Raw genomic sequence first — 18,339 nt, 5'->3', positions numbered from 1 at the left:
AACGCTGCAACATGCTATATAATATACACTATCCAAAGGATTTTTTTTTTTCATGTTTAAGAAGGTAAGTATGTACTTACCGCACAAATTCACGCAATAGTTTCACAAAAGGAATGTCGTATATTTACAGAGGTGTTGATGAAGATTCAATTTGACAATAATGATAGGACAATTAATTGGAAAGAGTGAATAACCAAAATATGATCACGAGTGCCGAAGAATGGCTAGATTTAAGGAGTGTGCGGAACTTGTTCCGCGCACGATTAAATCTTAATGCGTTCTTGGCACGAGTGATCATATTTTCGTTACTCACGATAACCAATTGATTATCCTTTTTATTATATAGATTACCTACATTATTCATTGATATTTTCAATATGAATTTTATATTTTGTGAACGGTGGGTTAATATTAGTGATGTGAAGTTTTGGCGGGAGAAAGAGCGAGAGTGAAATTACTGATTTTTTTTACAGTGTGAATAATCGATTTTTTTACACTGGGAACATTCGGTAAATCACTGCTATCTAAATATATCAGTGGCCGTTCATGTCAAAATAGGGATATTTCTATCGGCTTACATATTTCTATCGGCTTACTTTTAACAAGTACCGGCTTACTTTTCAAAAGTATCGGCTTACTTGTTAAAAGTATCGGCATACTTATCAAAAGTATCGGCATACTTATCAAAAGTATCGGCATACTTTTCAAAAGTAAGCCGATACAAAAACTTCATGCATAGTGAAAAAAAGTAACGGCATACTTTTCAAAAGTATGCCGATACTTTTGACAGAGTTTACAGAGATGTGTAGCTAATCAAATCGATCGTATCAAAGGTGTGAACCCATAATTAAACGCGCGCTTTCTTCTATGCGAGAGTTAAGATTAAACAAACCTCATGGCGGACGTTGGACCTAGATCGGAAAGGGAAAGATTTCTTCTTTTCCTCGTACGTTAAACATTTATTTTTCTTTAACTTTTTTATGATTTTTGTATATTTTGTATTATCACTTAGTTCGTTATAGTTAAATTAGTATACATATTTTTTTCTTTCTTTATTTTGTTGGGTTATCAATTTCAATCTTCTAAATTATATAATATATTTAAACTATAAATTACAATATTAAAGCGGGATAAAGGGTCGACCATACAGAGTCACTGGGGTATATACAGGTCTTTAAACTCCTATCGTCGTCATCTCTGCTACTTGAATTTGAACGAAAGCCTCACATAGATCATTTGGTTTTCAGAGAAAGAAGAAATTTGCGGTGACTTTTGGATAAGGATACAAACAGGATAATAGATTAAATAAAGGAGACAACATTTTATACCATTATGGTTAATTGAATTAATGCAATACATCATACATGTAGGCACCAATTATTATAGCCCTTATTGCTACTAATAAAATGAGTTAATTATTACATGTCAGCCTTACTTGATTCATAATTATACAATTAATTGTTTATTGTTTGCTATTGCTTCTTTAATTTGATCTTTTTAATTATTTATAGCTGAATTTTTAACTGTCACATGCCCAAAGTGGGCAAGTGATTTTATGTACAATATATAGAGAGATTGTTTATTTAATAAAAGGAAACGCTACTAATTTTAAAGTCTTCACTAAGCATCATTAATGACCTCCTGTTGAGACAGACATAGTTTATAGGCAGATCCCTGGCGTTCAAGCTATCGCGTGGTTTAGGTGAGAAAATGCTCAGATGAAACGGAACATTGGATTGGTTAATATCTAAAACAAAATGTAAGCCGTTATTTTTGAAAAGTAAGCCGATACTTTTTTCACTATGCATGAAGTTTTTGTATCGGTTTACTTTTGACAAGTAAGCCGATACTTTTGAAAGGTAAGCCGGTACTTGTTAAAAGTAAGCCGATAGAAATATCCCTATTTTGACATGAACGGCCACTGATATAAATAATAATGCACTATTAATAATATTTATTTATAAAATCATTAACAAAATCAAGTCTTAAATGTATTTATAACAAATGGCAATCGAATAATTAACATGAAAAATTGAAAATACAAGATATCACCGACTATTTCACATTTGTGTTTTAGCGTGCGCGTGTCGTTAACCATGATAACCAAGGCTTTATCAGTATATAAGTATCTACGTACGATCCACAGAACAATAAATACACCAGTAAAAATTCAGTATGACTGTTGCGTTGTTTGGTGAAGTCAGCTGCACAGACTGAAAACAGACATCGTACCTCAAGATGATGGAACCAAATGTACAACGTAGTTATTCCTGGCATTCGATCGGGTTGTTTACTTTTTGTGATGTATCTTATATTTGATCTTTGGATGGTTCTGTGGCCATGGTCTTATTTGAATCTTGACAGGTTGTAATATAAGGCCCGGTAGAACTATCTGTTTATGATACTGGAGTGAGGATTTCAGTTTTAAATGAATAATTCTACTACCGATGTTATGAAAGTGGTCATTACTGACTCAAATACAGATATGAAAGACAAGTTGAAATCGAAAAGACCAAATGCATTATTTGCCTACTTCAGGTTTAATAAGGACACTGGTCTCATTTCGGAATGGCCTGATTTCTATATAAGATAATTTTATTCAAATAAAAGATTGGACTCCTTTCCAAGTGACAGTGCATGTTTATGAATTCAAGTAGAGGCAAACTATAACAATTGGCTCCTATGTGTTACCAGTAAACTCAATTTTAAAATCGATGCCTCCATATTGGCAAATGCATTAGATTTATCTTCTAATTTCTAGTCAACCTCTTCTCTCCTATAACACACCATGTTTACATCAAATATTAGTAATAGACTTGGGATTGTTTTTCACCAGTAACAGCCATGAGTACGTAACTATTGCGACCTCATACAGCTTGGTTCAACATGGGCATTTGCCAAATGAATAACCATGGGCTGAAAGTATTCTACATTGTATTGCCACGATTGTCGTCAATGGACATGACAACTATGTGGCTATCCGTGTTTTTGTAACAGGATTTTTTCTACCTTGCTTTCAGTTCAACCATCATAGTTTCTATCCTAACATGGATGATAAAATTTCCATCTGAAATGTTAAAATAAATAAATTTTAAGTAGCGAATCAAGGACATTTTCAGGTTGTGCAAAGTGTACATGGAAAATCAGATTTTTTAAAATAAATTGTGATTTTTTTACAACAAAGACCCCCACTGGCCATTCATTTTGTGCCTAGCTCTTTTAACATATTTTTTTTCTTTTTAATTATGATCTGGAAATCGATACCGGGGCCCTTTTTATGATACTGATCCATTCCATATTTAGCTTATCAGAAATCACATTGAAGATATGACTGCTAAAAACTTTCTCAATCACAAACTGAATAACCTGCTGTTTTAAACACTTATTTGCTTAAAATATAATGGATAAAGGCTAGTCAATATCTGTGGATGTGGTTATGTGTTTCCTTATTTTCGTAATTTGTTGAAATGTAAAAGAGTAATCAAGGGAACCAAGGTTATAGCGGTAATCAAAAGAATGTAATCCAGGGACAAAGACCAGACATGGAAAACAGACATACACAACAAAGAACATAAAGTAACTAAAATCATACCGACTCCACTAAGAACTGGGAGCATGGACCAGGTGCATCGGTAGGGTAAGTGTCCTCTGCTTTTCTAGAAACACCCGCCAAGTTGCTCAGAAAAGGTCAAGTCTGGGGTAGACAAACGAGGAAAGGAAAACTATGACCCGTTGAACAAATCAGTTTTCATGGTGTAGATGGATACACCATAACGATCCACGAGTTCATGATGACGACCATAAAACTTCTGTAGTGATGACTTCAATATTGTAGCAACATAACCCTGTTCCAGAAGCCTATTTGTTAGAGTTCTAGTGCGAAACAAAAAGTGTGCGTAGTTTCGGCAAGCTCTGGCATAATGTATGAGTTGTGATATGAACACTCCATATGCAGGTGAAGGGATGTTGCCACAGATGAAAGGAAAGTTGACAATTCTGAATGAAAAGTCATCACGTTTGTCGTCAAGTTTGGTCAATAGTTTTCCTTTACCATCAATTTCTAAGTGTAGGTCAAGATATGAGGCTGACCTCACAGTGTCTGTAGTATCCTTTATTTCAAGTTCTTTTGGGTAAATGCGATGTATCAAATCCCCAAAATTAGGATTGTTTAAAGATAATACGTCATCTATATAGTGGAAACTAAGATTGAAGGATCTAGCCAAACGATACTCTTTCTTTCTGATCAGATCAGCTATAAAGTCAGCCTCATAAGAGTGAAGGAATAGGTCAGCAAGTAAAGGAGCACAATTTGTTCCCATTGGAATGCGGACCGTTTGTTGAAAAACACGTCCACCACACTGGACAAATATGTTGTCGATTAAAAATTCCAGCATTTTGTAGACATCTTCCTCTGAATATTTGGAAGATGATTTGGAATTATTTCTTACAAAGTATGAGGAATCTCTACCAAGGACCATATATTTGTATCTAGGTATACCATCTTTTTTGGAAAAACAATGATGTATAATGTTTTTAAATTGAGATTTTAACTGAGTATGGGGAATAGAAGTATACAGTGTTGAAAAATCATAGGTTTTAATGCTATTATATTCAGATAATAGTCTTGAACTATTTGTCTCCAAAAGATCTTTCGAATTTTTCAGGATCCACATTGAATTAATACCACCACGGGAGTAACAAGTGTTGTGGTAGGACTGCAGACCCTCTTTGACAGTTGTGAGTATAAAAATTTTGAAAGAGGTTTGGTGGTACATTTTGCAGATCCAGCTATGAAACATTGTTTGCTTTTGTGATTTTCAAAAGACATGTCTGCAAAAATCACAATATGAATTTGATTGTCAGCCAAGAATCGTGATATGTATCAGATTGTGGCAGAGTGGAATTGCTACACCCCTAATAAATACTGACATATGCACATGCAAGTAGAATATCTTGATACATGTATAAGCATAATTTAAGTCCTAGCACTGACACTTAAAAAATTGTTGGTTTGCTGTTTAACAACTCATTCATTAAAAACCCACCTACTCAATTTTGTTTTTTTTTTACCCTTTCCATGACATTTTTTTTAATTCTGTTTCTATCACATTGACTCCACTTTTTGGCGTTATTCAGAACTAAAAAAATCACCTACCTATCTACTTACATCTAAGTAAATAAAAAGTAAACCAATATTTTCTTGGCATGGCCTTAAATTGACCCAACCATGACCAAATGGAAACATTGATAATTCCTCATGTAGATTGAGTTTACATTTTACAAACCTCTTTTCCTTTTTCATCTTCTTCTTTAATGGTTTTATTCAGCATCTCCTGCATTGTTTGCTGAAAAAATCGAAAAATGTTAATGATTAGATTAAATATAAAAAGTTTTTTGAATTTTTCTGCATTCTAATAAACATTCCTTTTTAATACAAGACTTGACGAGGTTTTACGTACCAATCCAAATAAAATTCAGACCCTGCCTATAGTGAAAAACCCAATTAGCAATGATAGACTTTCATTCTACATATGCTTTATTTTAGGTAACAACAGTCCTGTCCTGATATCTCCACTCCCCCATTTGATAATATGCACCTTTTGATTTTCTGATTGATTTGGATCAAAATTTATAAAAGAAGGTGCACAATGCAAGTATGTAATAAAGATTCTGTGAAAGTTTCATTACATTCCATTAAGTAGTTTAGGATATGGATATGAAATGGTATCACTCTGTGTAGTGAAAAGAAGGAAGTATGAACGGACAGCCTTATTACAATATACCCCCTATCAAAATGGGGGAAGGGGGTATCTTAATAAAGAACTAATAATTGAGAGCCTGTTTCTTGTAATGTTCTCAATATCTCTCAGGAGTTATTTTAATTTTTTTTTTATCATTTAAAGGAATTATATGAATTTCTTCAAAACACATTGACCTATGAACTATCTTCTCACCTTCAACATTGGATTTTCAAGGGTAGCAACTCTATCTTCTTGTGATTGTCGTCTTTTCCTTATTTCCTCCACTTGTCTCTTCAGTTCTGTCAGCTTACCAGCTAGTTCAGCGGACTCAGCATCATTTGTAGCATCCTGACTTTCTGCTGCATCCAGACTAGCATATGAGGATTGACGAGGCATGTAGAAATTTCTTGACATATCATCTTCCCCACTATCCATAACATTCACATCTTTTTCATCTTCATCAGAGCTACTCAACTCACCAAATATAGCTGAAAACATACCAATAACAATTACTATTATCTGTTAGAACTGAGAGCTACATATGATAATCTGAAAACATACAAATTACAATTTCCGTTATCTATTAGAACACACGTGTCCCATATGATAATCATATCAATATCTTTATGTTTGTGAAAAAAAAATATTATTGTTATGTGGTAATCTAATGAACTGGAACATATTTTAATCATATTATGCTCAATTTATATGATAATCATATCATTCTCATTTGTGGCAATTTTTTAATTCTTTGGATGAGATCATGTTCCTGGAAGGTAGGGTTAATTTTAATACTGATTTAAGGAGGTAGACCTGGGGTAAGGGACATAACTCTTGACATCAGGGATATGTTTGCATCATATTCAATTTCACCAAAGCCTATCAAGCTTTCATTTGAAATGAATTGAAATCAATCCATGTTATTTTAATGCTTAGAAGAGACTGATGTAAAATGCTTCACACTAAGGTCTCACTAACCACTTCTAACGTTTCCATTGTGTTACATGTTAAAAAAGTAATTTTTAAAGTTTCACTGTGAATTCCCAGGATAAATGACATCTTAAAGTTGCATACCATTGCGAAGCTTGGAAAATAAGGCTTCCAAAATCATTATGCTCATGGTACAATAATTGTAGAAAAACTTCACAAAATTTACATGAATAAATAATATTGAAAAATTTTTACCTTTTCTGCTGACAGCATGGAGGCAAATTACTCACACATGTAAACAATATTCATATACTTTTGTAATTCATTACATATATGATTATAAAGTACACATTCTCAGCTTTATTTTGACTACTTTTAATCATAATACACACAAATAATGCACTTACAATGCATATGTCTAGGTTCAGTGTGTTTTTGGTACTACATATGGGGTGGCCATTTGACCCAGAAGTGGTTAGTGAGACTTTAAAAGCATTTTATGAGTTTTTATGTTTTTCTTTTTTTACATTTGATGAAAGCTTGTGGTATTGTGAGTCTAATTAGACCAAAACTATCAAAGTCAGACATAGGACTACAAAGAAATGGTCATTTTTATATCACACACCTCAGTGATATTTTCCCTTCATTACTAAAAAATGACAATTTTAACTAACTTGTCACATCAAATTGATACCTATGATAATTCAAGAAGTTGTAATAGTAAATATCATTTATCATTATGAAAAAAGGACAGATTTCAACAATTTATATCATACCTATGTCATCACTGTGTGATTCTACGTCAGTGCTGTATGACCATTTGAGTACATGAACTTTGAATATCCTATGCAGTGACCTTAGGTATTTCAAGGATGACGTCAAGTTATGAGTTACTTTTACTGATAAAAATCTTGTTGCTATGTTGTTTTTTAAAATACCTTGCACAATTCACCTCTTAAAATATAGCCAGATTACCAGTATCACTATACTGATTTTATGGGAAAATGGATATAATGACCAGGAAAGGCAATTTTCCTCAAATTATGCATTTCTCTGAAATATGCCATAATTTAGCTTATGGTCTCTTTAACCACATCTAACGTTTCCATTACTTTACATGTTAAAAAAGTAATTTTCAAAGTTTCACTGTGAATTCCCAGGATAAATGACATCTTAAAGTTGCATACCATTGCGAAGCTTGGAAAATAAGGCTTCGAAAATCATTACGCTGATGGTACAATGATTGTAGAAAAACTTCACAAAATTTACCTGAATAAATTATACTGGAAATCCACATTTTTACATTTTATGCTAACTGACAGCATGGAGGCAAATTACTCGCACATGTAAACAATATTCATATACTTTGTAGTTAATTAAAAATATGATTATAAAGTACACATTCTCAGCTTTATTTTGACTACTTTTAATCGTAATACACACAAATAATGCACTTACAATGCATAAGTCCAGGTTCAGTGTGTTTTTGGTACTACATAGGGGGATGGCCATTTGATACGGAAGTGGTTAGAGACCTAATGATTTGTAAGAGTTATGTCACTTACCCTAGGTCTACCTCCTTAAAAGGTGAACTTATAATTGAAATCAGACAGATTTCCATATTGTTATGGAATTGTATGTATTGGTCCTTTGAAAATGATTAAGGAAAATCTATTACATTGTACATGTATTAAGTAGCACTCCACATAAGAATCATGCAAAATGTATTCATGGTTGGAAAGCCTACATCTTTTTATTTTTGATATTTTGTTTAAAATGTCATAGTAAATAGTAACATGCGGTTTTTCATACAGCCCATGTTCATAGGAGATAAAAATTACATAGAATGCACTGTAGATTTCAAAATTAAGGGAGATAACTCTGTAAATGACACTCAAATACAATAGAATCTATTGGTTTTTCAATGTTGATTATCTCTTAAGAGCAGGCTGATTAGAATAAATAATTACACATTTCACAATAGACCCATAAGACAACTTAATTACAAAAATAAAAATATGTAGCTTTTTTTGGGGTGTATCACATTTTTCAGATTTTGCATGATTCTTACAAAGACTGGTACTTAACACACAGTATAATTCTATGCAAAATTTCAAATAAGATTTAATGGTTTTGTACCGTTATTTTTGAATTTTAATAAAAATGATACATATTTCCTAATAAAGAATGGAGTAGTTAAGAATAATGCCAATAATATCACTGGTTTACAGTAGACTGTAGTTGCTACAGACTTTTAGAATTATACCATGTGTTAATACATGTACATGTACAATGTAATATATTTTCCTTAATAATTTTCAAAGGACCAATACAATTCCAAGAGGCCATTTGCCCTTTCTGGCTGGAAATGGCCCCTTCATCTAAAAGAAAACTATATGGTCTCTTAACAAATGGCCCCTTCAGATTGTAAGTATCTTTAAAAAATCCTGAAAATGGATCTTCCCAACCACAGCTAAATATAAAGTTTTGAAGTCCTTGATTGAAAAGTAAGGGTCCACAACCTCCAACCCACACTTATTTGAACCCCTGCATGATGCATGTAGCTTCTTACACTGTAACTAATGGTTTATCAGACTTTACTAACTAAAATAATTAATTAAAATAATTGTTATTTTCCTCCACAAGCTTTAGAAATAACTGAGTTACAATAAAATGCCAACTGTTCCTTTCTCTTAATTTCCAAAAAGCAATGATTAAACTCACATGTGCGATTATCAGTATTTATACAATACTGAATAGGTCTAAAATTTGTAAAAATTGTTGAAAACATGTAGTTGCACTCATTGTCATGCTAGGTATACCACCACATGTCCACAGCCAAATGTGCCACATGATATTCATATGACAATCATACGACATTTAACATATATTAGTCGTATGACTATCATATGATTCTCATATGTTAATTTTGGCTTGAAAACATATGACAATCATATGTTTGTGAAAAACATATAATTATCATATGATAATTATGCGATTATCATATGTAAACCGAATCATATGATTATCATATGGTGCTCGATTTACATAATAATCATATGTTGCAAACCATATGATTCTCATGTGTGGTACATTTGCCTGTGTACAGGAAGTTAATATTGGAGAGCAACCAAAATCACTTACGATGTATGAAGCCAAATTTGAAATCAAATCATTTATTGGGAGCCAAGATTTGTGTGACCAAAATTTTCTATCATTTCATATAGTGAAAAATGGCAAATTCTCACAAAACAATAAGTTGAAATTGGACAGCACCTAACAATGTGTACAATGTATGCCCTAAGTATATGAAGCAGCATGTCAAATTTAATTCAATTTTTTTGAATGAGGAACTATCCTGCCACTTTAAACTTATCATAACCTAGTATCCTCCCACTTTAAACCTACCATAATCTAAGCTAGTTGTAGTATCAGATCTATGTATTGGGGGTTTGTCTGTACTGGACTTCACCGTGTGACTGGTTGATGGTTTATCTTCCTCGGTGATCAGTTCAAATTTTACATCGATGGCCTCGGCATCTTGACGGAACAACCTTTTTACTTCCTTTTCAATATCTGGCTGTTCCATGTACTGTAATGCAAAAAAACAAGAAGTTGCACATTTAGTTGTGATAGGTATACCCCACCTGTACAGGGAGCTGATATTGGACAGCAACAAAAATTGCTCACAATGTATGTCCCAACTACATGGACATAAATATAAAACCAAATCTGAAATCAATCCATGCATTGAGAGTTGAGATAATTTCTAAGAACAAAAAATGGCAAGGTGATTCCAATACACCACCAACTCATTGAGTGGGACTATAAAATATGGTCTTACGGTAGTCAACTCATCATACTTAATTTTATCGCTTTCATTTTCAATCTTGAAATACTTCAGTCACAAAATAATTTTGATCCTCACTTTATTGCATGACATGTATTACTTCAAATTGTTTTATAAGATTTATGCTCCTTTTTTCTGAGAGGATTTATGGTTTTATATTGTATTGGGACTTTGTTTTCTTTGTTTTTTCAGTCAAGAGTTATCATCAATGAGTTATTAGTCATGTGTTTTCAGTTTATAGGAAGTATCAGTCATGAGTTATCAGCTACAAGTTATCAGTCAGTAGATACCATTCAAAAGTAACCTGCCAGGAGTGATAAGTGAAAAATTATAAATTATCTCTGTAAGATAAATCTGGTTGATAATAATTAAGTCAATACAATTTATCACATCAGAGAAAATCTTCAGGACACTAACTTTCTTTTTCAGAGTCTTTCTAAATCTTCTTTTCTTCACATTCTTCAGAGGGGGTGTAACTGAAATAAAGCATAGGTAACATCTAATAGAATAAATCATATAGGTTACAGACCACAAATTCAACCAATGAGCATTTAGAACGTACGCAAAAATAGTCCTACGCAGAAATTACCCCTAATCTCCATAATGATTTCTTAATATACCCCTATCTTGTGAAAACACTGGGATTTCCCATGCTATTTATAGACCCTTCACTTCCGGTGACCAGTACTGCACTGCAAGTCTGCTAACCCCACATGCCATTCTGAGGATTGTGAGCTGACATATGTAGAATAATGCTGATATATAGTCCTCTGCAGGTTAAAGTTAAGGTAAAGTCCAGAGAAGCCATTGAATATTGTGAAATTAGCATAGAAGCCTATGGGAAGTGGAATTAGTGGTTTTTAGCCTATACTAAATACTGAGTCTTGTACAAAAATAAGATGTTGTATGCCATGTCCTGCTAAGAATACCCCAACTCAACCATATGTGTCAAACTTGGAAAGGAGAGACATGGCACAAATCATCATGCTATTATCTTAACCATTTCATCAAATAGAAGCAGAGAAATCTGTTACAGAAAGTACAACAGACAGAATAACAAGTTGATTGCAGTATAGTCCTCTCTAATGAGAAGGGGATAAAAAGAATAAGCAGGGATTTTCTGTACTCCAGCAAAGCTAGAACAGTCAGGCAAGCTATTTTCTGACTCGATGCCATCCCAAACAGAATTCCAACCTTTTAAGTTGTTGGAGAAGGATAAGTCTATAGGTGGTACCAGGGGAGGATCAAGAAATCTAAAAAAGAGGCCTGGTAGCCTGGGGTTCTAGGTTACCATTTGCTTGTATATGTCCAAAATTTGCAAAAAAATTTCCAACAAAAGAAGAGGGTTCAAACCTTCAGAATCCACCATAAATCAAGCAATAGCAGTTCCTTTATGTCAGGCCCATTCACCACGAAACTTGAAAATGTACTTAAGTCTTAGACCATTTCCAACTGTTTGTGATGTCATGATTTCTGAAGACTCTGACTGGAGTTACCATGGAAGTTAAAATGTTCTCATACTCAAGTATTTTTTTTAGGTTGTGGCGCCAGGACGAGATTTAATACATTTTGATCTTATGTTAATCATACACAGTTTTCTAGGATTTTTCAGAAATTGAGGTTTCCTCGGGAAAAATCTGTATTAAATCAACTTTTCCACAGTCAACAACTGCTTTCATAACAAAACAAATCATTACAGCATATGACGTTTTCAACTTGCCACGGGAAAGTGTAACTAAGTACCTAACTTTCCCTGACCCAAATTTCACTTGCCCCGGGTAATGGGAAATAGGAATCCTAGAACACTGCATACACCTGTCTATCTTGAACACAACCTTCATTCCAAAAGAGGTTTGACAGGTTTTACTGTACTTACTTCCATGTATACATTTTATTTACAGTACTTACTTCCATGTATGTATTGTATTTACTGTACTTACTTCCATGTATATATTGTATTTACTATACTTACTTCCATGTATACATTTTATTTACAGTACTTACTTCCATGTATATATTGTATTTACTGTACTTACTTCTATGTATATATTTGTATTTACTGTACTTACTTCCACATATATATAGTATTTACTGTACTTACTTCCATGTATGCATTTTATTTACTGTACTTACTTCCATGTGTATATTAGTATTTACTGTACTTACTTCCATGTGTATATAGTATTTACTGTACTTACTTCCATGTATATAGTATTTACTGTACTTACTTCCATGTATACATTTTATTTACAGTACTTACTTCTATGTATATATTGTATTTACTGTACTTACTTCCATGTATACATTTTATTTACAGTACTTACTTCTATGTATATATTGTATTTACTGTACTTACTTCTATGTATATATTTGTATTTACTGTACTTACTTCCATGTATATATTGTATTTACTGTACTTACTTCCATGTATACATTTTATTTACAGTACTTACTTCTATGTATATATTTTATTTACTGTACTTACTTCCATGTATACATTTTATTTACAGTACTTACTTCTATGTATATATTGTATTTACTGTACTTACTTCTATGTATATATTTGTATTTACTGTACTTACTTCCATGTATATATTGTATTTACTGTACTTACTTCCATGTATACATTTTATTTACAGTACTTACTTCTATGTATATATTTTATTTACTGTACTTACTTCCATGTATACATTTTATTTACAGTACTTACTTCTATGTATATATTGTATTTACTGTACTTACTTCTATGTATATATTTGTATTTACTGTACTTACTTCCATGTATATATTGTATTTACTGTACTTACTTCCATGTGTATATAGTATTTACTGTACTTACTTCCATGTATATAGTATTTACTGTACTTACTTCCATGTATACATTTTATTTACAGTACTTACTTCCATGTATATATTGTATTTACAGTACTTACTTCCATGTATACATAGTATTTACTGTACTTACTTCCATGTATATATTGTATTTACTGTACTTACTTCCATGTATATATTGTATTTACTGTACTTACTTCCATGTATATATATAGTATTACAGTACTTACTTCCATGTATATATATAGTATTACAGTACTTACTTCCATGTATATATTGGTATTTCTTATCCTTGTCCTTCTTCTTAGGGCTGTCATTTTCATCGGACTGCGGATCATCGTCATTTTTACACAGCAGCAGCTAAATTAATTATACAATTATGATTATTACAGTATAGATATGCTGACAGTGATCCAGCAAGGGTTATGTTTTTGTTGGTGAAATATTCATCCTGCATTATAATACTGTTGTAGCTAATTTAGACTAGACTACATGTATTTCTTTTAAAGATATAAATTTGATACACATGTATTTGTTATATCTAGAAATACTGAGAGCAAGCTCACCAAGAGAATACGCCACTTCAAATGGACTTACATGTTAAACCCTTGATTTGGATCATCTCCTTTTGGCATCATCCAACAGTAATTATATTCCTTCATGCACATCTAAATATGAAATCCAACCTACCTATGAAATCTCATCAAAATCCCTTACGCGGTTTAGGGAGAGTTGCACTTACAAGATTTTAACATGTAAATCCCTAAATTTGGTTTATCTCCCTTTGAAGTCCTCTGACAGTAATTATATTATTTCATGCACATCTACAAACCAACCTTCCTAAAAAATCACATCAAAATCCTTTTAGCGCTTACAAAAAATATAGACAGACGGATGGACACAGGGTGATTCCTACATACCACACAAACTTTTGTTGCTGAGGGTTTAATGATCATTTAGAAATTTAAGGAGGTAGACCTAGGGTAAGGGACATTACTCTTGAAACCAGTGCTGTTTGTATCATATTCAATTTCAATAAAGACTTTCAAGCTTTCCTTTGAATCAGCATGAAATCAGTCCATGTTACTTTGATGCTTACATGAGATTGATGTGAGAATTTGAATACAAACGTTCCAATGATTTGTAAGAGTTGTGTCTCTTACCCTAGGTCTACCTCCTTAAGTATATCAATAAAATAACAATTCTTACATTAATGAATACAGTATTCCTGAAGTGATTATCGATAAAAGAGTATTTTATATTGTCCCGGTACAAAATTTTAAAAAATCACCAAATATGCATTAAAATAAAGATTCACTGTCACACCAGTCAAAGAAATCAACCTCAAGACTAAATTAATAATGTTACATTGTATTTGTATTCTGACTGAATATACAATCTAACAAAATTTTACAGGTTTGTGGGCCGTTAGACCTATACTCATAATATCTCAACTACCTGTAAGGTTAAAAGTAAAGTTTGGGCAAGAACAAAATATGCCTGCTTAAGGTTACATTTGAAGAAAAGATACATGTAGGGTATGTAGTTAGGTAAAATCATTTTTGTATAGACACTTATGGGAGGACTTCTTGACTTTAATAGTGCTTCACTAAAAAGTTATAGTTTAATGGCATTTCATAAGAAATTCCAATTAAATGTGCAAGAAGTACCAGTTAAATGTGCTAGGGTAAGTAGGATTACCTTTGTTAAACAGGTATTTTTTCTTTGCCTTACCTGAGAAATATCAGCTGTTTTATAAGCAGTTTTGTTGTCTATAGTCTTATATGATTCTATGACACATGGTAGATCCATTAACTTGGCATGAAAAATATCTGTTCCATATCTAACAGCTCCGTGTTTCTGGTCCTGGTTTAATTCAATACTCAGTCTGTCTTTTAATGTCATAGCTCCTGACTGTACCTCTCTTCTAAGTGCTAATGCAGGTCCCTAGAAAAATAAAATAAATCTAAATGTAAATAGGACAGACCATAAAATAAGCACTAAACCGCTGGCCCAAGACCAGAAAAAGCTGTTCGGATCATAAAAATAATATAAAAATATATCTTTTTAGTGCATAATTTGGCTTTTATTTAATTTTTTTTTCGTCCGTCACTCTCTGTGTCATTTAAATCATAAATATCTAATAAACTCATTGTTCTTTTTTCAGAAATTGGCCTATCAATTGGTATTGTCACAAGATCCATTCACTTACTCATGTCAAAACATGATAAACATGTTGTCCATCAAACTGACTAAGCCCCAAAACAACATTGTTTTTGTCTTCAAAACTCACTACATTCTTTGTGTATTATCGGAAAGAGTAATCAAGACCAGAAAAATCCATTCGGTTCATAAAAATATGCAAAAAATATATCTTTTTAGTGCATAATTTGACATAAATTGCCAAAAAAGACAAGTAAAATGTTTTGTTAAGGGCTGTATCCAATGATACAATGTAGCTTTTCCCAGTCTTTCTATACATGTATGTACATGCATTTTTTTTCCCTAGAAATACATGTAATTAATCACTCAATATGTTTTAATATATTTTATTGAAGTTGTCTCTCTCTTAAGCCTTTAAAGTGCTTGATAATACAAAAATTCCAATTTCATTTACAAATATTAAAAATGTTGGTATGCTATACATGTTTTTTTTTCAGGGAGTAACCTCTAATCAGTGGAATGAGAACCAAATACATGTACATGTATAGGAAGTTTCAATCAATATAGGTTGCATTCTAACTTATAAGAGTTCATGATGCCTCCCAGTGGTTGGGAAGGAAATTTTGTTAAGGGGCCATTTTCAGGATTTTTCAAAGATATCTTCAATCTGAAGGGTCCATTTGTTAAGAAACTATACAGATTTCTTCTTGATGAAGTAGTCATTTCCAGCCAGAAAAGCAAATGGCACATGAACCCTTGCCTTCCCAACCCCTGCCTCTAAAGACATCTACTCTACATATCAAAATATTACATGGAAAATGACACACAACTACTCAAACTTGTTATAGGAAAAGTATACATTGTATTTCTCCTTGTTCTTAGTGCATTGTAGCTCTTTTTTGTACCCTAAACATTCAAATGTACTTCCTGAAACAAAGATTGGACTGTTGTGCAAATCATTTAGAATTTTATGATTTTACATTGTAGTGTGATTTTACTTCAAAAACAAATAAGTTTATATTGGATGAGCAGAAAAAAAGGAAATATTTTGGTTCCTTTGTGCAAGATTAAAATAACAGCATAAATGCATTACTTCTCGAATGTTTGGCCTGAATGATCAAATACAAAATGCTAGCATACATGTACCATCAGAAGTATCTGTATGGCTTATGAGACTTTGTCAATCTTGTTGCAACATGGGTCTGCTTTTAGTGACTATCTAAAAATCTAAAAGGCTATTAGTTAGTTTATTTTTCAAATTTGTTTTGAAGATTAATTGAATTATATGCAATACAAGAAAAAACTTGCATAAAAATGAATTTCTTTCTTTAGAGTTTATTAGATGAGCTGAATATTGAAGTTTCATTGTTTTAATGTTAGAAAAGAGTACATGATCATGACTAGCACTGATTTTGTGAATTAAGAACATGAAAACATTTAAAAACAGGCATCATAATTTTTCATGTTTGTGCCCAAACTGGTTAAACATTGTGTAAGGATATTACAGCTGGAAGGCGGAGGATAAATTGTTGCTCCAGGTCATGTATGGGCTCTCCTCCTCCTTCTCTCTTCTTTGTATTCATTTTCACTATGAAGAACCAGGGGAATAAAAGAATTCTCAATTTTTTAGGAAAATTAACGGAAGTGTGCAGGCCACCCTAAAACGTCGATCCGTTCCGGAATACACATGAATAAAATCCGAAAATATGTAATTAGACAGCGGGCAGCGTCTTCTTCTGTCAGTTTTACTTTAAGTTTTCTGTGGCGGATCCACAAAGTAGGAGGCTTGCAAGCTCATATTTTTGTATTACACCAAAAATTACAAAATTAAAAGCTTTCCAACATGAAGGGAGATTTGGAATCCACAGAACTTCGGTTGACTTTAGGGTTCTGACCTTGCCGTGAACATATAACTCTGATGGTCGACCTTTTTACTTTAGGTTGAAGAAATACATGTATAATGATTTTTTTTACCATATAGAAGCGACTGTGGTAACACAAAAAAACGCACTATTTTAAAAGAACGACCTTCACCCCTCCCTGCTTTATAAGGAAATCTTAATTTTATCGAAATTTTGGAGGGATCCAAAACGGAATGGTATTTGAGGTTATCAAATGTAATATCGTAAAAAGCACTATACCTAGAATCAAAATCTAAACAGATTCTGAAAGAAATTAATAATATCTTTCTACTTTGATTTGTCAAAATTATTAGAAAACATATCATTTTAGTGCAAAAAAATTGACCGGAAATATTTTAAATTCGCTCGGACAGTGAACATAATTTTGTATTCGATGTTAAATTCGTAAAAATTCATAAACGCCGGTCAATATTCATTAATATATTCTATAAGACAATTTAATATCCTATCAAATGATACAAGTTTCATTTTCCAGAGGTATTGATGAATACCACAATCTGGATATTGACCGGAAGTTGCCTTACAGACGTCTTACAGAATATATCATTGTTTTTAACATTTGTAAAAAAAAAATGAGAAAACGGGGGAAAAAGAATGCCGACATCATACTGTGACTATGCACACATTGGTCAAGATTGTGTTGTTTTCAAATAATTTTGTAAAATATAGTAACTGTTTATACCACCTGATAGGAAATAAAATTGTTTTCCGGAATACATAAATTGTTATTGACCGGAGATTTTTTTCAATGCATGGAAAATTTTGGGCAAAAGTGAGCAATGAACAAATTAAACCGAATCCCCGTTGAAATAGCCGCCTAGTACTCCCCTTTTTCTAAAAAATCTCTGCATGGTTTATTGTTAATTTTTAATTACTTTTAATTAAACATACTACACAATTT

At 32.4% G+C, this 18,339-nt stretch overlaps 1 protein-coding gene across 1 annotated transcript; it reads right to left on the bottom strand.

The window, feature by feature from the left end:
- Window positions 1-1,978: 1,978 nt before the first annotated feature.
- On the bottom strand, window positions 1,979-17,180 carry LOC148605716 (transcription initiation factor TFIID subunit 7-like). Its single transcript, XM_088549759.1, has 8 exons — window positions 17,022-17,180; window positions 15,088-15,300; window positions 13,617-13,713; window positions 10,939-10,997; window positions 10,080-10,263; window positions 5,955-6,229; window positions 5,286-5,345; window positions 1,979-3,067 (listed from the first exon to the last, which is right to left on the bottom strand). The coding sequence occupies exons 1-8, from the start codon at window positions 17,097-17,099 to the stop codon at window positions 3,038-3,040; spliced, it is 996 nt and encodes a 331-aa protein (XP_088405885.1). The 5' UTR covers window positions 17,100-17,180; the 3' UTR covers window positions 1,979-3,037.
- Window positions 17,181-18,339: the final 1,159 nt, after the last annotated feature.

The sequence above is a fragment of the Perna viridis genome, chromosome 10 (genome assembly GCF_037379345.1).
Source record: "Perna viridis isolate PV_CMFRI_1.1 ecotype Kerala chromosome 10, ASM3737934v1, whole genome shotgun sequence".
Classification (NCBI taxonomy): Eukaryota; Metazoa; Mollusca; class Bivalvia; order Mytilida; family Mytilidae; genus Perna; species Perna viridis.
The sequence above is the reverse complement of the archived record's forward strand: the minus strand, read 5'-3'. Positions and strand labels throughout refer to the sequence as shown.

What these genes read in the sequence shown, in the direction of transcription:
- LOC148605716 (XM_088549759.1), bottom strand. Translation starts at nt 17,099, where the DNA reads ATGAATACAAAGAAGAGAGAAGGAGGAGGAGAGCCCATACATGACCTG. An exon ending in AAACAGCTGATATTTCTCAG is followed by an intron (nt 13,714 to 15,087) that starts GTAAGGCAAAGA and finishes TAATTAATTTAG; the next exon opens with CTGCTGCTGTGTAAAAATGA. An exon ending in TACAACTAGCTTAGATTATG is followed by an intron (nt 6,230 to 10,079) that starts GTAGGTTTAAAG and finishes GTATGTTTTCAG; the next exon opens with CTATATTTGGTGAGTTGAGT.